Source organism: Pithys albifrons, chromosome 3, assembly GCF_047495875.1.
Source record: "Pithys albifrons albifrons isolate INPA30051 chromosome 3, PitAlb_v1, whole genome shotgun sequence".
Taxonomy (NCBI): Eukaryota; Metazoa; Chordata; class Aves; order Passeriformes; family Thamnophilidae; genus Pithys; species Pithys albifrons.
In genome coordinates, this window is record NC_092460.1 from 51,559,521 (window position 1) to 51,583,928 (window position 24,408).

Here is a 24,408-nt window from a genome sequence, read left to right on the forward strand (position 1 = left end):
TGTTGTGTCTTCTTTGAACTAATTACTGCTGTATATCTTATTTCAGTGTAGGGTTGAAATACGACTTTTAAGCTAATTTAAAAATAAGTAATAAAAAAAATACAATGTCTTTACCTGTGTAAGCTTGCTGCAAGTGAGCAGGCAGAGGTGAGTGAGATAGAGTCGCTGCATGCTGAGCACCTGGCTGTAAACCCTTCAGTAAGTCTGGGGGGAGAAAAGGGAAGCAAAGATAAAAAATAAAACTGGAGGAGAAAGGCGGTCTTTGTGAAGTAACAAGGTTTGGATTTTCTAGTGTAGCCATAGTAGCAGTCTAATTTCCACAAATTTCGGAAGATGTATCCCCACAATAAAAATGAAATACCTGACAGCTTTCTGAGGGCTGGAATAAGTCAACAGAAACAGAACTATCCAGATATGGCTAATCAAAAGTCAGAGCAAGGACCCTGCCTCACTACTGGGATGTAACTTTGCATATAATTCCTTTTGGCAGAAGGACCAACAATTTATATGGGTTAAACCCCTAAATAATTTGTTTTCAAGAAATCAGAAAAAGTAAATGCCATCTTGGTTTCCTCATAAAAGAGCTGTTTGATATCTGTAATTACTGAGCTAAGAATATTTTGAGGAATCAGCATATTAAGTCTCTTATTTGTATTGTGACATTTAAGAGACTTTGAGACTTTTAAGCTATTCTCCTTTCTAAAGGTAAGGTATTAAAAGTGAACTCAGAAAAGCATGTTCAAAACTAAAAATATACTGTGAATACAGTGAAGTTAGGCTTATCAAAGGTGATTTATAACATTTAGTAATTATGTAAAGTAAGCTTTTACCAGAGAAGAAATCACATCTTGTAGGGATTCTCAAGAAGCAAATGGGAGTTTCTGAGAACTTTATTGCTTCCCTTCTCAATTTCCATTTTAAGGATGTATCTCTCCTTATAGGACTGCGATAACTAATCCCACTCACTCTGAGTTAGGCTGTGGTGGAAAGCCGCTGAGGTAGATCCCGAGGTGGTTGTCGCTCCAGCTGTGTCTGTCCCAAAGCCAAGCAACTCCAAGGGAAACTGGAAGGGCACAGTCACAGGAACAAGGCCACCCAGCATCCCAAAAGGAGTCAATGGTGCAGACGTCACGTTCTGACTGGTCACAGACAGGGGTGATGCCATGAGAGTCAGAGGTGAGGCGTTAGCCAGTAACGATGCTCCTGCTGTTGACTGCACAAAAAAAGCAGTACTTCAAGGTTTGTAAAGCTTTGAGTTGATTCTTTAAGGATACAAAAAAATTGACTATTCCCTATTAAGTGCTGCTCTGTTGAGAAGTCTATTAAACTATTAATAAATATCCACTTATCCACCTGGGAGGTTTTTCCAGTGTTCATCTGCTAAGCAAGCACAATTATATCTAATTCAGGCACGAGAGTATGGATTCTCTCTCATGTTTGGTCATCAACCTTACAGGTAATTCCCTTGATCTCCTTTCTAATCATGCACTGGGTCTACAGTCACAGTCTAATGCAATGCCTTCTATTAGATTAATAACATGAAATTATCAGATGTTGATCTGAAGTTCTTCAGAAGTGCAGTATTACTATCCCCACTTCAAATCTGGGTCTTAAGAAAATTATTCCTTAAGAAAATTATTTCTTAAGAGGTTGTTGAGAAGCAACGATTTCTGAAAATTAAGATTTATACGTAAGAACCCTCACATCACACTTCAAGAAGTCAGGTTACCAAAATGCAGATATACATATGTGTGTACATGTGTGTATGCACATGTCAGAGGAAAAGGCAAAGAATCTCTTCACTCTAGATATGTCAAAATGAAGCTAAATTTACTGTAGTTTAAAAATAAAAATGCAAGATCAGCCAGATCATTCTAGCTACAACAGCTCCCAAATGGCAACTGTTCATCCTTTATACAATCTAGTAAAGTGCAACAAAATAACAGACATGGTTATGTTTTACAATTGAGGACTTGTAAAATGTCTGCAAACAAAAAAGCAACTTTGTAAGGAGCTCTGCAAAGACCTTGCTTACTCTCTCAAAACAGAGGAGAGAGAGAAGTACAGCGGTGAAAAAAGCTACAGTGTGCCCTAAAAGAGCTGCAGTTCAGATGTTTGTATTTAACTCACATACAGTAGTTCATAAAAGGGTTCATCCGATCATGTAGGTCTGAGTCATTAATATCCTTTAAGTCTAAGCCAGATTCTGCTCACAAGTACCAATGGTAGGTAGAGCTTTTTAAGGAAATCACATGCATACTCTCTGGCTTTGTTTACTTAAAATGTAACTTTATGTGAAGCTCCAGCAAGTGTAAACTTACATTCTGTTAAATAATTGTGTCAATCAAAAGCAGAAAGGAGGCAAACACTTATTGGAAACTTCCTAGTTAGGAACATCTTTATTACCCCATGAAATCATCTAGTTGGATCTTCAACGGAAGCAGACCAGAATACTCTAATGGGCAAGTCAGGTACCATTCTCATCTCCTGACTAACAGCACGTCAGATAAGAATTAAATCCCCGAGGCCTTGAAGGAAAGGAGATTCACTTTCTGTCTTATGTGAAGTTTTAAGAGGGGTAACTGACTCCTTCGTATGTTGTAACTAACAACTGGTCCAGAACTGATTTAAATTCAGCAGCCAGCCACTGGACCTTTATGGATAAGTAAACCCCTCAATGATCACAAACCTTTTGCTCTTTAGTGTACTTGGACTGGGATGTAATTTGATTCTAATCTGTTCTTGAATGTACTTCCCTGACTAAGCTTCTGTGTGCACAGCACCAAGAGCCTTGTTCCATGGTTTATCTTCCTTTCACCATTCTTCTGAGCCATTTATAGCTTAAAGTAATTTCTGAAACATCAAAAAAAACCCCTATGCAAGGTCACAGTAATTATTTTAGCGGTACCTTACACACTCAGGGCCTCTGGCTGATTTGCCCCTTTCTATACACCAACACATCTTACTTTGCAGTATTATAGCATAGACTCATGTCACCACACACACCCCTCCAGTGCTCTTCAATATCACTATGGTCAAAATGTATTTCATTACTCAGGCGATCAGAGTTTCTAAAAAAGAAATTACTTGCCTTTAACTACAGGAATGTTTGCCAAAATTCATCTCATTATCCAACACAACATTGCTTACTTCCCTTGTCCATCATCTTTAGGCACTACCACACCCATTCAACATTTTCTTCTACAACACAGCAATTGTTTGTAATCACTGCATTCTGTTGACTGAATCAGGAAGAAAGAACTCTCTTCTCACTCCATCCATTGCAGCCCTTTTTGTTTCCTCCAGGCCCCTTCTAGAGTACTCAAACTGCACTGTACCCAGCTCAGCTCTTCTCCAGGCCCTGGTGTGGTACCTCAGTGGCCCTTACACAGCATAGGAGTTGTGGATTTTTTTTTTCCATTCAAAGCACCCAAAGTAAGAGAAGGCTGTTTTAGAGCCTGCCAGACATTTATTGTTGACTGTTTTGGTACAGTAGAACAAAAGACCATAGAACTGTCTTGTAAAAATCATATCCCTTCTGTTACTCAGCTGCATTAATAAAAATCTGATGGCAAGCTAAAAGATTATGAAACACTACTAAAAGTTGAGTATACATCACTCCCATGCAAGAGCTATGTGCACTGTTCTAGAAAAACACACAGCTTTTCATTTGCTGTACACTGAAAATATCATTTACAGCAACAATGCTTTTTTTAAGTAGTGAAGACTTCAGGACAGAGAACGATGAAGAGAGGAAGACATCGAATCATCTCAGTAATTAAAGCAATCCCAGTGAGAAGAACACACAACTTGGGAATGCAGGTTGTCTTCTGGGTAAATAACAGATTTGCACGGGGATTAGGACAGTATTTTCAATATATTTGTTTTGCTTGATTTGTTTTATCTCTAGTGACAGTATAAGCTCTCTCTCAATTTCTAGGACATTTATATATATAAATGAGGTGTCTCGTTCAATTTGACAAGATCCTACAAAATAAAACACATAATCATAAATACAAAAGAAAAGCCCTTGCAAATATTAAATGCAAGTGTTGAATTACACTCAGCCACAAGCAACTGAACTCTGGCTGTGAAGTTAATCATGAAGTCTGACAACAAATGTACCAAGATGCCTTTTTACATAACCACCCTCACTACAAATATGTAAATATATAGAAATACACAAATCCAGTAATGCAAGAAAATACCACATTCCCTTAAAATACGGCCACACAAAGCTTACCTTTTCTAGTGCTCTTAAAAAATCCCCCAACCAACTTAATTCTGTTCCACAGTATAGACCAACCAACATTTTACTGTGAGGATTTGTTCCACACTGATCCTTGCATTTCACATCAGCTGGAAACACCTGTTCTCCAGTGTGAAACCATTTCATCAGTATTGGCATGTATGCTTCTGAAAGTATGCAGATTAAATTTATGACACATTTCCAAACCAAGGTATTTTAAGAATGTTTACAAAATAAGTATTACTGTAAGGTTCAAATGTGAACTGGTTAGATGCATACCTGCACGCTGGCTGCTACAACTGGAGACCCTGAGGCAGAAGATGGTCTGTGTGGAGTTGACAATTGTTTAGTAGCACCCTGTGTTCCACTTCCTGCTCCCCCAGACAGACTAGTCCTACTAGCTCCACTTGAGTTAAGGTTACTGCCTCTGCTGGCAGGTACATTCATTCCAACTCCACCCAAATTATTTTTACCAACAGTTCCAGAAGGAGAAGAGTTGGGCAATTTTGAAGAAGCCTGAGGGTTCTTTGCAGGCTGAAGGCCTGAGGTGCGATTAGATGACAGCAAATTCACTGTGGGAGACTGCCTGCTGATATTTACACCACTGGTCTGTTTATGAAGGGGGTTGTTGCTGGAGTGACTACTCTGGGAAACTAGTGCACTTGAACTGGAAGAACTGGGAGTCGTAGCAGGCCTGGGGGATGAGGTGGTCTTGGATGAAAATTTAGGTGATGCATTGGGTTTGGGTGTCACAGAGGGCTTAGATGAAGTGGGCTTGGGAGAGGCAGCAGGTTTGGGAGAGGCAGCCATGGAGAAGGGAGGCTTGAAACCCTGGGAAGAAACTTGTGACACCATAGCCTTGGCTAAATAGTTACTAGAGGTAGAGGTGCTGGATGTTGTCCGAGAAACCAGTGGGTGAGACACTTGAGAGCCACTTCCAGACGAGGGATTAGACAAAGGCAGGCGATACACTACAGACTTATCTTGAGCCTTGATGACTGGTGATGAGCAAGACAGTTTGGGATTACTACTCAATTTCACCACAGGATTGGTCTGTGACTTACTAATGGTTGCTTGTAAAGGAGATACATATTTTTGCTGTACAGCTGAATGCTGGTGCACCTTTGTCACTTGTGATGTTGAGGAAGTACCACCTTGAGCCTCAGAAGATGATACCAAGACATTAGCATCCTTGGTTCTTTGAGAGGTGGAAATAGCTGCTTGGGTCTTAGAGGAAGAAACATGAGTCTGAGAAGAGGAGGAAGCAGACTGGATCTGACTTGACCTCTGCAGTCCTTGCTGAAGTAGTTTGGCCGGCAAAGGCTCTAAGGAAACCTTGGGATTTTGAATTGAAGATCCAGCAATAAGGCCTGAAGAGATACCAGTGTGAACTAAGTCTTGGGGTTTCTTTGGTACTGGCCCTGTGTGACCAGCAATAAGACTCGATGAATGGGATGTTTGAGTGGGCTCTACTTTCTTTGAAGTTGCCAGAGGCAACTTACTCATAATGCTTGCTAGTTTCTCTTCCCTCAGCCCAGGGCGAGGTCTGGATGTTGGTGTGTCTATGGTAGACCCAAGAGGAGATCCCTTGGCACCATTATTGATAACTGCCAGAGCATCGGAAATAGAGTCCAGTGAAGGTGGGTGAAAAGAGAGGTCTTCATCCAGTGAGTCATCCAAGCAGATCGTCTCTGGAGCTGGTGTGCAGCTGGAGCTGGCTGGGGTACAGACAGGTGTGCTGGAACTCAGAACAGCAGCACAACTTGAATTGACTGAAGACATAGAGGTCTTCTGTTCTTTTTTTGGACTGGAGTCCTGAGAATGAAGAGATAGAAAAAGTCAGTTTTAATAGTCTGTCTGGAATAGATTTAAAGCTGTCTTTAGTGTAATACTATTCTTCTGTAAATTCAGATAAACTGAAGATCTACTATTGAAATTCATATTAAGATACCTATGATGTCTAGTTGCTGGAGTCTTGTGTGTTAATTTAATATTTGTATTTAAAAACCTAGTGCTGTTGCTCTACAGAACTACAAGTGCCCCACACAGTGAAGAACAAGCAATGCTGTGAAGAACAGGGTAGCTAATCTGATCACCAAATAAAAATGCTACTGAAGTAAGATGATACCTAGTTGTGTCTAATGAGAACCTCTATCAACTTATTATGGTATCCTCCCAACCACAATTTTTCCAGTGTTGCCAAATGTATTACAAACTGAAAACACACACAGAGCACACATTAAAAGATGTGAAACTTTACTGAAATTAAGTACCTCTTCATAGTCATTTTTCAAAAAACTAATATAGTAATGCACCACCAAGTCAATAAGCTCGCCTAGCATTCCCCAATGGAAACCTTCTGCAAGAATTTTCTGCATCAAAGGCACAAACAGATTCTATTAAATGGTCATACTGGACTTCTGAATGAATACTCAGATATATAAATTGACATTTACCTTCCCCTTGGGTTTAGGGGCCAGAATCACCTTCTTCTTTGCCCTAAAACAGAGGACCATAGATGTACATCAGAAGACCGAAAAAGGTAAATAATTTTCATTTTAAGTGTTAATTAATCATATCCCTGTAAAATAGAAGGGTGACTACTGGATGCCAGCTTTAGTAATATAACATCCTTGAAATAAAAAATGGCTTAAAATATAAGGCGGAAAGGAAAAAAAATTAAATTGAAAAGAAGAAATCACACTTTCAAACCATTTGTGGTCATGTATCACTACTTGAAAAATCAACTTAACTGCTGATATAAGCCAACATATATCAGGACAGCTATTTTTTATTTCTCTGATTTAGAGAAGCTTCAAAACATTAATTCATTTCAGCTTCTTAATGAGTCTGTCTATTTAGTAGAGCTCTGTCTACACTGAAATCATCTAGAATAGTAATATAACTTTAGGTTTTTTGTTCCTGAGAAAGACACTTCCTATTCTCATTTATTTCAAACAGATAAAAGCAGTTGCTTCTCCTTGCTACAAAAAATGGTTTGTTGCTTATCAACTGTTAAAACAGTTGTATCTCACTAGTTTGTTGCAATAAGTCATTTAACGAGCTTCCAGGTTTTCTTCTGCAGTGTCCATGAACACCATAGCACCAACTGCAGTCATACAAGCAAGGACAGCATTAAGGATGATTAGTTATCAGGTTCAACTTCGAAGCTCAGCATTTCACACCTTTTCTCATTTATGTTTCTTCAAGAGGATCAACAGATTTACCTCTTAGAGGTCATTTTTTCTCCTTCCTAAGCAACTAGAAATATGCCTGGTTAAAAAACCCCCTTACTGTAAGTGGAATATGACTCAATTTTGCTATGATGTAGGAAAATGTCCTATGTTAATTGTATTTATCAGAAAGGTTGCAATTTGGATGTTACTCAGAGTCACAATAATTTATCTGAATTCTGGCTGAATGTGGACAGCTCCCAAGAGGCACATGGTGCTGTCTGAAAACTCAAAAAGATAAAATCCCATTTAGACACAGCTTTCTGTGACTACAGAGACATTTATGAGGAAAAGAGAAAAGCAGGAAGCACTGCAGTCTTTTAATATGCTGCATGTCAACATTTAGGTAGTGTGTGGTGCTTTGAAATACTTTTGAGTAAAAAGCATTCATTCAAGAATTAATATCCCCTTGAGTTATCTTGCCCACTTCATAAGTCAGTCAAAATATAACACAAGAACATTACAGTTATATGTCTAAATTAAAGCATTAAAAAGAAAACCAAGCCATCATTCTAAGTATCTTCAAACAAATCCCCAAATGCCTCCCTTTCCTCCCCTCCATCCAGAAAGAGGTAGTGTGAAGATGAGAAAAGATGCTGTGCATGACCTTAAGACCTTAGTAAGTTGTCACTGTTATACTCACGGAGCAGAAGTGAGGTGATTGTGAACACTTCGGCTTTCTTTAAAAAGCATCCTGAAAGAGGGGTGAGGAAAAGAACATGAGGTGATTCTGCCATGACAAGTGGAATTTGACCACCAAATACACAAGTATCCTTTGATTTTCAGAACTACTCTCTGATTATCTGTTCCCAGAGTAGCTAGTAAGTAGTTTGTCTGTATTGCTGCCATGATATAGGTCCAGGCATCCATAAACAGAAGAATGCTGTAAGAAATTACAGTAATTTACATTTACATTCAGAAGACCTTAGTAAATGGTGAAACAGAAGTCAACTTCCTTCAGCCAGACAGAAGAAATACATTTTGAATTATCTCTCCTCAAAGGTTAAAGAAATATTTCAAATATCAAATTAAGGATTGTTGTAAACTCCTCACACTACATGTCCAATACATTGACCATAGGTTTGAGTTTGTAGTTATTAATCTGTTGGGTATTTTTAATGCAGAGGAAAAAAGTCAGACCACAGTAGCCAAGCTTTTTTCTTATTCTCTTCAGTACTTTGTAAAGGCTATTGTGTACCATTTCTGTGACTTGAGTTACACACTGGACTTATGCACACAACTTTACTACAGACCCAAGGAATAAGAAAGAACCAGTATGACAAATCTCAACAGTTCACATACTGTTATTTCAATATTATCAGCTCTGGAGTTGACAAGTGGGAAGTGAAAATGATTCCTGACCTGTACCTATCCTACAGCTTGTTATCAAAATGCAGCTGTAAATACACAACTAATGAAAAGCTGATCCCCTTCCTTGTTTCCAGGTAGGCAAACCAGAACAGACAAGATTTTCCTACACCACTGCCATTGCCATCACATTAACACTGATCACATCATGAACAGCTGTCTAAACAAGAACTTTTCACCGCTGATAACACAATCTGTACATCTGCAGTAATTATGAAAAATCCAAGTATCCACAAATCTTATGTCACCTGGTAAGAAAACACTGACATTCTCTCACTACTGTTCAGTGCCTTACTTCTCAGATTCCACTTCCAGCTCCATTTTCACATTTTTTTCACCATACTAACCTCTCAATCCCACTGTCAAGAGACTACTGAGTGCCTATGAAGAATGTCATAGAGCAAAAATAACATTCCTCATTACATGTTCAATGCGCCACTTTCTGACCTACACAGCTTCTCCAAAATATTTCCCCACCTCCTTCTTGGTGCTTTGTCCATTCCTTTATGTTTTTCATTTGGAAATGAAAACCCAAAATTAATCACAGGCCCCAGTATCATCCTTAAAGGTTAAAAACAAAAATGTAGTACTACAAGAACAAGAAATATAGATAGGGTACAAGGAAAGGACAGCACAATATTTGTTCCAAAGCAAGACCATGCTTGAAAAATAATCCCTCCACTGCACACATATACTTAGATGTCAAAGCTGGTGAGAGAGATCAGTATCATGTTCCCTCGGATGATGACTTCTAGTTATATGTGATGTTTGACCTGCAAGCCTTGCATGACCACCTGCAAAGATGATGACAGTCTTGGAATTTAAGGAAAGACTTCCTGTTTCTTCTTTTTTCGAACATACACATATTTGGGTTCCAGATTTTTTTCAGACACATGAAATTAATATGCAACCCAGTTACAAAAAAGTGGGTTATGTTATGTGAAAAGGCTTTGGGATCCCCTTAAGACAAAAAAGTACTTCTCTGAATCCATGGATATTAATAGAACAACCTTCTGGGGCACAGTATGAAAGTTACACACAAAGGAAGTTCATGTGACACATATGGACAAATGAATGAGGTACAAATTCATGAGTTTCATTTCAACATGAGGAAGGACTTCTTTACGTTGAGGGTGGCAGAGCAGTGGAACAGGCTGCCAGGGAGGCTGTGGAGTCTCCCCCTCTGGAGACATTCAAAACCCACCTGGACACATTCCCGTGTAACCTGCTCTAGGTGACCCTGCCTTGGCAGGTGGAGGTGGACTAGATGACTTCCAGAGGTCCCTTCCAAGCCTAACAATTCTGTGATTCTGTAATTTCAAGTTATGATCAATACCTTATCTCATGCTTCTTTACAAACCTATGAGAAACATTAAATACAGTTAATTTGGAAAGAGCAAGACACTTTTCCTCTGGGCTGAACCCACAAAGTTCTGGTACCATAAACCTACTCTCATTAGTAAGAATTCCTTATGAAACACATAGTCAGTAGACTGGTTTTAGCATTAAATGCCTACTAATTTTCTTCCACTTTACATAGCTCCTAACATTCCAAATGAGCATTCAAACTATCAATTTTGTGCTGTATTAGGAGTTACCACTGCCAGACTGCAGGCAATACTTTCTTTTCCTCTTTCCATAACTGTTTGCTTACAAATTACAATACATCACTTACCAAACAGAGCGCAGGGAAGTGCCTCCCAGTAGATACAGGATAATTTCTAAGTCATTACGGTACTTAAACTGCCCATTGAAGTCTTGCTGGTCTAGAAAAAGTTATCTAGCTCTTGGGGTTTGTTTGACTTGTTGCTTGTTTGGGGGCATTTTGGTTTTTTTTTTTTGATTTTGGAGGTTTTTTTGGTTGCAACCAGTTGTATATATAGTTTAAAAGCTCATGGAAATTTTCAGCACACTTAATCAAATAAAAAGGAGAGAGAACCAAATAAGTTATATGGCTTTTAAATGCAAAGTTTGAACATGCTTCACTTCTATATATTCTTTAATCATCTCACACTATCTCTTGACTATTTAACCACTATCAACAGTAACCTCTTCTTAAACTGAACTGGGGTTCCCTTGTCTCATCTGCTTCAATAAAATCTTCATAACAGATACATCTCACTCATCAGCATACTCAGTATACAGAACTAAATCCCTCCATGGGAATAAGTCAGCTGTGTGCCAGAAAGTGTAAAACTTCATTGCTACTTCACCAGCAGCTCATTTTCTATACTGACTACTCTAAGAAATATTTTAGTACAGTTATTTTTGCAGCTTGATACAGATTTGGCTAATCTATAATCATGGTATTCTTGAGCAAATGCATGAACATTATTGTATCATTTAGCTTTTACAATCAGGTCAAGATTTGATGGGACATTGTCCTTTTCAGTGGATGCTACAGAAGGAAAGAACTCAGGCCAAACCATTATTTCCTTCTCTTTCACTCCAAAGCATTTGAAAACTCGCTCAAATTTGTACTTCACAATACTGCTCCCATTTAATTCTGCCCTGGTTTTGTGTGGTTGTTTTCTTATGTCAGTAGGGAGCAACTATAGGAACTGGTGTTTTTTTAACTGCAGTATAACTGAGCATCCCAACTCCATACAGGAAACAGAGAGCACAAACCTTAAGAGTTTTGTGAACACTGGTGTAGAAATTCCAGCTTATAATTTTAAAGTCTGCATAAGCAGTCTGATAATGCAGTGTTGACAACATGCAGGCAAAGCTGTTTTCTGTATTACTGTCATTTACAGAACTTCCCAAGCAGTTACCCTCCTGCCTCATACTCTCCCCTCAAATGAAACACCACACACACACACTGTTCTGAGCATCAGTAAATTCAGTCTCCAGCAGATGACAAAATCAAACAGTTCTCCAGGAAGGAGAGTGGGGTTTTTCACTCTCAGGCTTGCAAAAAAGACAGAAAAATTAATTTTGAAAAGCTACAGGCTGGGCACAGAGTGGCTGGAGAGCAGCCAGGCAGAAAAGGACCTTGGAGTACTAATTGACAGGAAGCTCAACATGAGTCAACAGTGTGCCCAGGTGGCCAAGAAGGCCAATGGGATCCTGTCCTGTATCAAAAATAGCGTGGCCAGCAGGACCAGGGAAGTGATCCTTCCCCTGTACTCTGCATTGGTGAGGCCACACCTTGAGTACTGTGTTCAGTTCTGGGCCCCTCAGTTCAGAAAGGATATTGAGATGCTGGAGCGGGTCCAGAGAAGAGCAACAAGGCTGGTGAAGGGACTGGAGCACAAGTCCTATGGGGAGAGGCTGAGGGAGCTGGGGTTGTTTAGCCTGGAGAAGAGGAGGCTCAGAGGTGACCTTATCACTGTCTATAACTACCTGAAGGGAAGTTATAGCCAGGTGGGGGCTGGTCTCTTCTCCCAGGCACTCAGCAATAGAACAAGGGGGCATGGGCTTAAGCTCTGCCAGGGGAAATTTAAGTTGGATATCAGAAAAAAATTTTTTACAGAGAGAGTAATCAGGCATTGGAATGGGCTGCCCGGAGAGGTGGTGGATTCACCATCCCTAGAGATCTTTAAATGCAGATTGGACGTGGTGCTGGGTGCCATGATCTAGTAAATGAGCTAGAGTTGGACCAAGGGTTGGACTCGATGATCTTGGAGGTCTTTTCCAACCCAATCGATTCTATGATTCTATGATTCTAACATACTCTGATGTTCTAATCAATGTTAATAGTACATGGTTGAGTCAAATGTACATCAATAAATAAATAAATGGTTAACACCAAAAGGAATGGATTTACAGGGCAAGTATCTTACCTTGCCTGCATCCAGCCTTTAGGCCAAAGTGGTTTCACTTCCGTTTCCATAAAGGTTTTGAGGTAATCTTCAGCAGACTGACTTCTATTTGGCTCTAGTTCATAGCATCCCAGCTTGATCTTGACAAGATTACACAACAGAGACCTGCAGAAAGAAACAAGCATGTTTCAAAAGCTCAGCAGAAAAAGGCTGAGACATGGAAGCTGCTGTCCGTTGATAGTTGTAGGATAGTTGCTCAGTCCCAATCATGTTTTTTGGAAGTTTGCATTGCAAAAATTTGCTACTACAAATTGGTGTGATCTACCACTGCCACTTCTCCTCCATTTCCAACAGACTGTATGGCTCTTATTTTCACCCTACTATCATTTTGTAATTTGTTTTACATTTTTTGTGCTTTTCTTGTAGCTGAAACATGTCCTGTCCCTTCACTCACAGTGACCTCTTTCTCATTTGTCTGAAAGGAAGTGAAATCCATTCTACACTAAGTATTTCATCAGAAGATTTTTTTCTGACAGATTGTCTTTTACTGTCCTAGAAAATATAAAAATGCACAGTTAAGTAACATTGGCCTTTCAAAGTCTCTTGAATGAAAAAGCAACATATTTAAATCTCTTCCTCAAATATGGATCCCTCCAGGTCAGTCCAAGGTATATTGGGTGTGCATATGTCACAAAGCTTTCTTATCTGTTGTCTTAACATACTAAAGAGACTCACTGCGAGATGTCCACCAGACCCTTTTAGTAATATATATAGACTTGCACTAAAATTGGCTTAGATCTTGCATGAGATATTATTAATTTAGAAAGATCTGCTTGCCTAAAAGCCTATATTATTTAAATAATAGTAATCTGAGTTTTCAGTAAAATCTACTCTAGGAAACAGAATCTGTGCTACTTTTGAGAGGTAACACAGAATTGTGTTCAGAGGGAATAGAAGCGGTTCATGCAGTCTGGATGCTGGTGAGCCCAAGGATTGGGAGGCTTGCCAAACCACCATCATCAATCTTGATGGCCTGTCCTATTGTGGCAGAAATTTTTAGTGCTCACTGGTGTTTTCTAACCTATTCCTAGAAAGGTGGGAAGCAGTTATAACTCTGCTTACACATCTGTTCTTTGCTTAAAGAAGCTTGAAGTCCCAGAGCCAGAAAATTCTCATGTATTTGGATAAACCAGAAGAACAAGCAGTGGAATCTGAAAGGGTTGGACATAAAACGCTCTTGCCTTTCCAGTAAAGGCCTTTCACCATTACCAAATTCTAGTTTGCCTATTTAGCACCAATACTCTCCAGAACTTTCCTGAGTGTAATTCTAGGAACAATTATTTATTCAACAGTACGGTGTAATAACATCCTCTTGGAGATGTCTCTATCAACTCAGTGAAAATTGTTGGTGCAAAGTATAGTTTTGTCTCACCTCACTGTGTCATCCCAGTGAAACTTCTTTCTGGGTCCCACAACCCTCTTTCCAGGTTTTTCATCATCATCTTCCTCTGATCCATTTTTCTCTCTTTCATCCTCTGCTTGCAACCTACAGTTGGAACAATTGTTTTCTTTACAGATATACTACACAGATAAAGTATTTCATTGAAAAATAGTGTCATTTTAGGTGTTAGGGAAAAAATCCATAAAGGACCTGTCTTCAGATTCTTGTTATACTTCCTCAAAGGTAAACAGTTCATCTTCCTCTCCCCACTGCTTTATGATCCTCAGAGACAAATGAACAGGACACACTGTACAGATGCTATCATGGTGCCACTATAAGCTTCATGTAGCGTCTCTGCTGCAAAATGGCAGGATGCTTATCAAACTTCTGCAAGTCTAAACGTAATTAACTATGATGGAAACAATTACAGTGAGCAAGGACAAAATGTATCAAGAACCTGAATACACCATCCCCCTCCATTAATGCAGCATTTTAGGAATCATTCAGTAACCCTTCAGATTTCTTTCTCTCAAGACCTCCTTCAGTTAATGGAATTTCTCTCTAGAGTCAGGTAATAACATCACTTACACAAAACTAAGTACTTTGTACAATTCAAAACAGAGACACTTGTAAACTGGAGCCGAGTGCTTTTCTGAGCTCAAGGAATTAACAACATGCATACAAACTTCCAGCTGCACTCCAGAACAGGCACGCACAGTCTCCAGAAATACCTACTTGGCATTCTTGGCTTGATTGCGGGCCTGACAGTCCTCTTGATACTTGCATAACTGTTCAGGCATGACATTACTGACAGCCAGTTTCAGCTTCTGCAATGGTTCTCTCAAGCGGTCATCCTGTGAACAGAGAAACCCCAAACAAGTCCTATTAGATGCAAAATAGTGTTTCAGATCATTTCACGAAAATTATTACCTGATCACTCCTAAAGTAACATTTCCAGTACCATGGATTGGCTGCAAATGTCATATTCTACATGGCACTTGAATCCTGTGAATTTATATAATGCAAGAGCATTGTATAAATACATGTACTTCTCATACAAGTCTTGAGACCAGAAACAACAAAAGATAGTCACAAGGAAATGTATCATGAATAGCCCAAAACATTATGGCATGGTCTCATTAAATAATGCTTTTAAATAAAAATAGGGAAGGGATAAAAACTCATGGGGAAAAAGTGAGACGGACTGACTGATCAGGATCTCAACACTTGCAAATAAATATCCAGTCAATCCAGTCTCCAAAACCTCTGTGGTTTCAAAACATTCTGAGTAGTGAATGAAATATAAATATGTATTATATTATCTGAGTATTATGTTGTTGTTATATGCAATTTGTGTACCTCAAAGGTAAGGACCGTGTATTTAGAATCATCTTCAAATATTAAGAACTGCAAACCTGCACGAGAAATTTGCACGAGAAATTCAATAGGGGCTGGGTCACCTACCATCCATCTAACCTTCCTTTTTTCTTGACACTGAAGTGAAGGCAAAAGTAAAATTTTTTAGCCTGTCATAACCATGATTATTGTGGCTTTCTAGTTCTGCTACTTTGATATATAGCTTGTGACAACAGCAATAATCAGAGATGACAAAAGAAACACTCCTTCACAACATGTACTAAGCTTTCAAGATGAAAGCACTTCATTCTCAAATAAAGACTTTAAAACACCTAAATTTGTTCCTAATGTAGTGACAATAGCAGGTACATGGAAAAAAGCTTTTAAACTGATCTAGCAATGGATCCAAAATGTTTTGTGCTATCTGAGGCTGTGTGACTGTTGTTCTGCTCTCCTGTGTTCAGTTCTCATCGCTGTCATGTACCTGACTCATGTGGAGCGAATCTCCCCATCGTTACCTGGACATTGAGGTGTAACTTCTTCAGGCGCTTTATCAGTGTATCCTTATTGCACGGCACAAAAGCCTCCAGGTGAGAGTACACCCCATTGCGGATGGCAGGATTTACCTCCTGTAGCTGCAGCTCAATACTGACAAACAAACAGGAGACAGCCAGTCAGTGAGGAACTCCAAGATGAAGATGACAGCCGAACAAAAACAAAGCTTTGCAAGCATAGCAAATTGTAGCTATGCACAATAAAGTAGTTTGGGAAATTTTCAGAAAAAAAGAAAGTCTTAATTGATGGCAAGAAACCATTCATATCGGTATGTGTCCGGCAGTGTTGAACACTCAAGTCAAATTTTGTTTAGACCTACCATTACAAATCAAAATTGATACATTTTGACTGCTACAGTCTTCTAGATTACTTTTTGTTACTCAGAATATGAACAAAGAACTTTTTATATTAAACACTTAGGTGAAGACCACAGAGAAAAAAAGCTGACATTTTTCCACATGAAAGCTGAAGGTGTTTTAAGTTACAAAAGTGGGGGACAGGAACAAGTAACAGCAGTTCTGTTGAATTTTACACATGAAGTCAAAGACCAGGGCACTACAAAACATTTTACACTGGATAAAGACAGACAGTCATGACAGGAATTGTATTCATATATAAATCTTTTTAGCTAATAACTAGCTTAGACTGATCTACCTTCATTGACTTTTAAGGGCTTTGTTGGAACAACCTCAATAATACTTCCTCTTCTGTACTTTTCCTTTTACCCCCTTTCCAAAAAGGGAAGGTTGTACAGATAAGCACTTACTCCAGAAGAATATTATTCATGTCTTGTGTGAAAAACTTCTTTCTGCCTTCTTCATCAAACATCTTGGCAGCCTGAAAATACAACAAAAAAGAGTGTCCAAGTTCATAGAGCATTCTATCCCAATAATCTTTGTGTCTTTACTTTTACTGCTGTGTGACATTCTTATTTTCAAGATAACATTACTGGAAAAAGAATAAACAGAACCAAGCTATACTCATCTGGTTAGAAAAAAATTATGATTTTTATTTTTATACTCAAACATCTTGCTCTAGGGAAAACAACTATTCTATTTAGAACCTGCCTAGATCACTTAATATATTCATCTTTTCAACAACCATGAAGAAAGGAGAAGGTAGAGATGTTTTCTTATCTCACCAACAACAACATTCTACTACCACTGTTGAGCTTTATAAAGAGGAGCATTGCTTGACAAGTCAAGCAGGCAAGAGCACTAACATTTCTACTCCATCTTTTTTTACCTGTTATGTGCCTCACTCAGTTACAACTTCACAGCTTTCTCACATCCATGTCAAACCTTTATTGCAATTTCTTCAATGGGATTAAGTATGCTAGAGGAATACCTCATCCCTCTTTTCTGGTGCTGTTCAGTGTTCTTGCCATCTTTAGACTATATCTCTAATATTTTTGTCTGGTCTCTTCCTGGGTCTGTTTGTGGTGTAGGGGGAAAAAAAAGAGCCTTATTTATATACATGTTTCCTTTCATTAGACGTTTTTACTGATATAACAGGAACTCCCATGCAGAATCCGTCTGTCTTCATTCTTATCACCTAGATCCTTATTTTCACAATGATGGCTTATAGGAGAAAGCCAATTCTCTGTACCATTCTACAAAAATCAGTAAGAACTTCTCTCTAGTGTTCATATACTCTGCAGGTTTTTAGAAGTCAAGAGAAAAAAGAGCTCCACTTTAACAGGGGTATTATCATCTTATATGTTGGCTAGAGTTAGAGAAGCTGGAAAATTGTATGCATGCAAAAAGTACACAATTGTGGTATCATTATAGTGACTGACAAATATTAGAGGCAGCCAACATGCCACAAGGCTGAATATTCAAATAATTAAGAATGTCTAATTCTGTCCTTTAAAAAATTATTTAGTGACTTGGAACAACATAGCTAAAAACTACAAATAAATGCAAGTAATCAACTTAATAAAATTGATTTATTACTATTAAATACTTACTGTTTTTGCTCTTTGTAACTGAATCCATTTAAGTTTGCGAGAAAAACACTTTCTAGAATTGTGAACTCTACACTGCCCAGGAAAAGAACGTGATGCTCTATCAAAACCATAAGGTAGTCCATTGTCTGAATGCTTTACCGCTTCAGTCATGAACACTGATACTGGAGTTTAAGTCCTGCAAGGACTGCATTCTGCTCATTGTTTTCTACCATAAATTCAGCTGCTGAGGGGATGGTACTACCTGTTAAAAGATGCTGAAGTGTATTTGTCCTGCTAAAAAAATTAGAAAGGTTATAGATGTTTACAAATGATAGGATACCAAAAAGACAAGTTTGAAAGACTTAAATCCAGTATCTTTAAGCACAGTTAACACGAGGATTAGCATCATCTTCCGGTTTATAAAAAGTGGAAGGAAATACATGGTTTGACATTTCAGTCTCAGGTATACCTTAAAGGCAAGTCCAGCATTAAGCTGTAATACTGGGCAGTACTGTTGGCTTTTAAAGAAAGCAACACTGGCAGATTCAAAAACTTCATCACTGTTACTGAACTGTGGCTGGTTTTTTTTCCCACAGATATTATCTTGACAGTTACCTTCAAACTATAAAAAAACCCTTTTATTTACTTTCCTGCTTTTGTACAATATTGCCTTCTGCCATGGTAGTTCAGGATTGCCCACTTAGGGAACTGAACACATTAATCTACAAAAGTAAGTGAGAAAGTTTTTATTGTATGTAGTTAGTGGCTTTCTAATTTTATTATTTTTTTAATCTTGATGTATTATGCACCATTCATGCAACACTGGCTTTTACCTACAGCTTTATAAACTTCTTATCTTTCTTTGTGGTGGGGAGCACTAGAGCTGTGAACCTGGTAAATATTTGACAAGACTCATTTATTTTTAGTGCTTCAGGGAAGATTTCAATCTGCAGGAAGTATGGAAGTTGCAATCTTAAGGTCAACACATGCTCTAGTTTTAACCCAGTTAAGGGCAGACTTACTCTGCTCAGGCAAGAGACTTCCAGAAGACACTGTCAAGAGCCAGAGAGAAGAGTTCCCACCTGGTCTAAGTGGAAGGTGTCCCTGCCCATGGTATGAGGGTTGGACTAGATATTTAAGGGCCCTTCCAACCCAAACCATTCCATGAAGAGTTATGTTTTCCAAGAGCCATGGAATTAAAGGTTCTTTCCAGTTGCTTGGGGATTGTCATACAGTGAAGCAACATGAATCAACTTGGGGCAAGTCACTAACATTTTCTGACTTTTGGCCTAATCCAGTACTGCAGTTTTGACAGAAGCTTACTGTTGATTCATAGCAAAATTAACCTGAATATTCAAAGGCAGACAGAATCTCTTTCACTTTAGTGAATATTAATCCCTTGGCTGTATTCAGCTTGGTATGCTGAAAAATTAATAAGAAAACTAAAAGACATTTACATACAGGTAAGATAAACATCATGTTTTATCATTACTCTTTCCTGCAGCAAAGCAAGCTCTGCCATTCTTTAAATTATTTACTTTTTGTCCAAAACAGGTTGTAACTTGAACTACTTTTCCAAAACTTAGTCTGAGTAAGGAAAGGCTGCACTTATATTCTAAGGAAGGAAAAGCTTTAATATCGTAACCTGGATAATGAAACAACAAATTTATTCTCAACTTCAGATAACATTCATAACTGAAACAAGGAGTATATGATACCTTAACAGCCCTGATCTCTTTCAGTAAGATATTGGGATGTTTGTAACTTGTTGACTTAATACCTTTCCTCATCATCATTTTTGAAAAGACCTTCCAGAAAAAAAAGTTCAGTTTTGTGGTTGTTGGGCTTCTTCTTTTGTTGTGATTTTTTCCCCCTTTTTTTTCTTTTTTTTCCCCAACTGGCAAGTTAAAGCCAAAAATTCAATACATGGATTTGTAGGCTGCAGGCATATTTCAGGTTTCCTCCTCCAAAATATGAAACGCCCACCCATTTCACCAACTAATAATTCAATTTAAAGCAACACTGACACTTTCACGATGGAGAAAAACCCAAATGAACATTACAAGTTATTGTCCACAGAAGGTTCAGAAAACCTTGTTTCCACTGTGAAACAAACACTGCTTGAACAACTGTCCTGCATCATCTCCATGCCCAGCTTCAACTGAGTATAAATACAGTCATTGAGATGAATTCTTCATTTTTAAAGTTTCAGCCAGCAATTCAAGGATGACACCCAAGGTCTTAATTGTTCTTCCCTGTTCTCTCAGATTTCTTGAGTGCAATTCATTACCAGTGAATTCATACTTACTGTTCGAAGGTCTCCAATGCGCTTTTCAAGGAGCACAGGCAGACCTTCTGGGAGGGCAGGCACCTGCTTGGGTGTCATGACCTGAGAGCTGTAGGTTGCTTGAGAGACATTTCCATTTTCTCCTGACAGCTCAGATACTGGGCTGCCATCAGAAGTGCCATCAAGCAACTTGTCAAAGTCAATGTCTCCCAACATCTCCAGGGCACTTTCAGTTTCTTGCAGGAGCTCAGGTTCATTTGTGCTACCAAAAATGGAAAGGACAGGATCACTGATCTTAAGATTCAAGTCAGAGATATCGTTTCCTGCACTGAGAGAGGAGGAAGGAATTTTAGTAGGGGTAGAGTTTACAACAGTCACTGGAGGTTTTGGACTAGATTCCTTCTTCCTCATGGCTTCCTTCTCCTTTTGAAATTTACGGATCATGGCAGCCAGAGAGAGCGAGTCTTTATACAATTTCTTTTTCTTCTTCTCAGACTTGTGTGAATTTAAGGCCATTACTCTGCCAAGGAAAGAAATCTTTCATTAGCGTGCATGTAACTTTTGAAGCTTTAGTAACCTTTAACAAAAACCCTCAAACTTCAGTACAGTTAAAAAATTATCAGGAGGAAGAAGCAAGTACTTTGTGCTTCTGTCCTCAGACTATTCTATCAATTACCATAAACTTTTGGTTGTCACGTGATTTCACGCTCTCCATCTGATTTGTTATGCTAAGTTTTGTACACATCAGGTTATTTCAAAGGTTATTTCATTTTGACTTCTCAATTTCATCACAGAGCAGCTGGCACAAGAGTTAACCTCATGGCAGACTCACACTACTAAAACACTTAACTTGCCTCTCTGGACTTCTGAATGGTGGCAGGTTGCTTAAAGTTTAGGCATACTGTGTACATTAGAAGAATTCTCTTCACTGCTAAGAATTTTTACAGGCAGGCTCAACATCTATATGCTACTTAAACTGAGAATTTTCCACCAATTCATCACCTTGATGAAAAATAACATCAATAAACTTTCAATACCAACATGAACATTCACAATAGGACAACTTCCACTCAATGACAGTTTTCCAGAAGCCAATTCAAAAACCCACCACCTTAATCCTTCTACACTGACCTCAGAACTCAGGAGAGCACACACAAAGTCAGTAAGTAACATGTAGAATAATTAAGCTGCATTTATAGTTTTCCAGATTAGAAGCAAGGGGATAAGAAGAAAATTATTTTTCATTAGAAGATCTAATTCTTAGTGCTATCCAAGATGTTGGGTAGGACAATGAAGGATAATGCAATTCATAAGACACAAAATTTCTTTTCTGTGATTTGTCTTTCTTTAATTATTCCTTGTTCAGAATTTCGGGGGACAAAAAAATTTAGCCTATAGGACTGATTCATACAAAAACCCGACACATGTTCTGAAACAAAATCTACTAGTTATTAATTACAGTTTAAAAGTAAAATATTCAGAAGAGCTGTGATAATTTCACTATGGCACACAATCTTGAAACCAAACCTCACATATACTTCAGGGGTTCCTAAAGAAAGAAACCTACCCCAACTGCTTAGGAACTTTCATTTTCCGAGGCTTCTTCTCCTTTTCTGTACCTTCATCTTTCCGCTTGCGCTTCTTCATTCCATGATCTTCACTTTCTTTTAACTTTGCTATCTAGAAAAAGAGATAAAATAAAGGACAATGATTTTTCCATTCTAAAGGACTTTTACAGCAAGAAACATGTAGTTTTCTTTACACTTTCCAGTTCAGAGCCAGGAAAAACACCTCAACGTGCGTAAAGGCAAATGGTACAACTGGACTCCCAGCAACAACTGCAGTTAATGAGGAGTTTCAATCATAATAATTTTCAACAGTTATTGAATTTAGAGTTTTCAATAAGAAAAATACTCTAAGGTACATGCAGACTGATGCCAAACCAATACAAGCAATGGCAACCTTGGAAGACCAACTCCCTCCACCTTCTTCTACCACAGTTTCACTGCTGACTATGAAGTTGCACAGTATGGAACATCTTTGTTGGCCAATACAGACCAGCTGTCTCCCCTCCCAAGTTCTTGCTGATCATCAGATTACCTAATGGTGCAGTGTAGGGGAAAAAAAGAAACTTCACACTGTGCAAACATTACCCAGCAACAGGAAAAGTTCAGTGTAGTTATCAACACTATTTTAGTCACAAATCCAAACCATAGCACCATATGGACTACCACAAAGAAAGTCAGTGGCATCCCAGTCAGGCCCAATGTAAGAACCTCAAAATTATGTTAAATTTAAAGAATTAGAGAGCAAAAAAGGACATCAAAGTAGTAAGTTCTTGGAACAGCATGGAACTTCTGAATGCTGTATGTAATCATGTTTGCATCGATTGTAACTTGTCAAAGTTTACAGAACAGTATTCTCTTGGGGAAAAATTGTATACAAAATTTTTAATATAGCTCTTCTTAGGCACTGAGTTTATTTTAACAGATATTTTGGTTTAAGTGTTATTCTGAATATTAGGAACAATTTCAAATCATGCAAGCTTTGTGAAAAATCATAAAACCAGTATTAAAGAATTTAAGTTCTCATCTCAGAGAATGAAATTCTTATCAAATTACAGAATCATCTATTGGGAAGGCACAACTTGTTAGCTTGCCTGAACAGATGGTTAGTCTTACTAGGCTGGACATCCTGAGCTATTTACTGAATGCCAGCACATGAGCCACAGAACAGAAAATGCAGTAAGACAGTACCCTGCACCATTCTGCTTTTGGTCTCTTCATCTGAACCATTCTATCAAGTATTTCCAATGTCCACCTAGGTATTAGTTCTGTATAAAAGTCTAATTAAGATCACTCACTTTAGGTGGCCTATGTTTTTTGTCTTCTGCAAAGTCTTCATCCTCTGATTCAGATGCCTGGCGGAACTGCAGTGTACCAGTGTTGATATAAAACCCTCCATATTTGGTTGTCAGGGATGCAGGAACCAATTCATCATACTGGGCAGGAAAAAAGATGAACTTGTCAGCATTTCTTAATAAAATGAACACGCAGTTCATTTACCAGTCCCTACTCATGAAAAATTATATACAAATCCACAGCACAGCTTGCTAGAATAGATACAGGATAGCAATGCTATTTAAAACTTACTGGCCAAGGCACAGAACATTAATAGCAGAGTAATCTTTCAGATTTCAAAACAATCCCCTTTTTTTTTTAAGGAAAGAAAGGATTACAGCATTAAAACTACTGTTTTCTGAAGGAAATGAGGATGGGTACAGATACATTCCCCCTGCTGTGTGAGGACAAAAAGACCAAAACCTTTTAAGCTTTTTTCACCCAATATCCTGTCTCTTACAGCATGTTACATTATGCTAAACGTTAAATCTCAAGATGCATAAACCATATGAACAATGATGCACCACCAGCCTATAAGCAACTTCTCTTGACTGTTCACTGGTTGGTTCTGTCCAGAAAGTAGGCAGGCACATAATGAACTAATTGTTTCCATCTCTGACAGCCTTACAGGATGTTATGGGTTTAGCCAGGCCTAAATTTTGGCTTTAGTTTCAGAGTAGCCTCAGATTATGAGCTGACTGGAGCTGGGTCAGGCCAAGGGAATCCCACACCGTATCCTGATGTCACCTCAAGTACAAATATAGCAGAGTAGGAGGAGTTCTCTCAGTTCCTCCCTGGCTGTGCTCCTGGTGGGATGCACTGGGCCATCCTGGGAGGGACAGAAGAACCAGGCCCAGCGCTGGCTCACTACTGTGTTATCTTAGGGAAGTAAAATGTGTATTATTAGTTTTCTCTGTTTGGGTTTGTTTCTGGGACAGTTGAGCTCTTCTGGGAGGTGTCTTTTTAGCGTGCTTTGTGAGTCCAGAGTGGTTTCTGATTTGTGTTGATCAGGAGTTAAGGTTTTTGGTGGTTCTTTACCTTTGTATATATGTGTTATATTGTAGTGGTACCTTTTAATTTTCTTTCTTCTGTGTAAATCTATGAGTCTTTCTCTTTTAAGTTTAACTTTCAGGGGTTTTTCCCTCTGCCTTTTCTTGGCAGGGGGAGGGAACTGCCATTCTGTGTTTGGGCACTTGGCATTTTGCCACCTCAACCTAACACACAGGCAAACCAGCAACATCAGTGGTTGAAAACTAATAAACATATAAAAACAAATAAAATAAAACAGACCCCAACAAAACCCACAA

At 38.6% G+C, this 24,408-nt stretch overlaps 1 protein-coding gene across 2 annotated transcripts in view; it reads right to left on the reverse strand.

Annotated features, from left to right (window-relative positions):
* The window catches only part of UBN2 (ubinuclein 2), a 55,821-nt gene that overhangs the window by 9,932 nt on the left and 21,481 nt on the right, over window positions 1–24,408 (reverse strand). For both annotated transcript variants that reach the window (XM_071551918.1, XM_071551919.1), the window contains exons 4-16: window positions 23,065–23,202; window positions 21,769–21,881; window positions 20,223–20,721; window positions 16,733–16,803; window positions 15,930–16,059; window positions 14,791–14,909; window positions 14,047–14,160; window positions 12,636–12,779; window positions 8,126–8,176; window positions 6,706–6,748; window positions 4,529–6,064; window positions 967–1,213; window positions 115–204 (exon numbers count right to left, since the gene is read on the reverse strand). In XM_071551918.1, coding sequence (XP_071408019.1) covers window positions 115–204; window positions 967–1,213; window positions 4,529–6,064; window positions 6,706–6,748; window positions 8,126–8,176; window positions 12,636–12,779; window positions 14,047–14,160; window positions 14,791–14,909; window positions 15,930–16,059; window positions 16,733–16,803; window positions 20,223–20,721; window positions 21,769–21,881; window positions 23,065–23,202 — 3,295 coding nt within the window. The remainder of the gene's footprint in view (window positions 1–114; window positions 205–966; window positions 1,214–4,528; window positions 6,065–6,705; window positions 6,749–8,125; window positions 8,177–12,635; window positions 12,780–14,046; window positions 14,161–14,790; window positions 14,910–15,929; window positions 16,060–16,732; window positions 16,804–20,222; window positions 20,722–21,768; window positions 21,882–23,064; window positions 23,203–24,408) is intronic.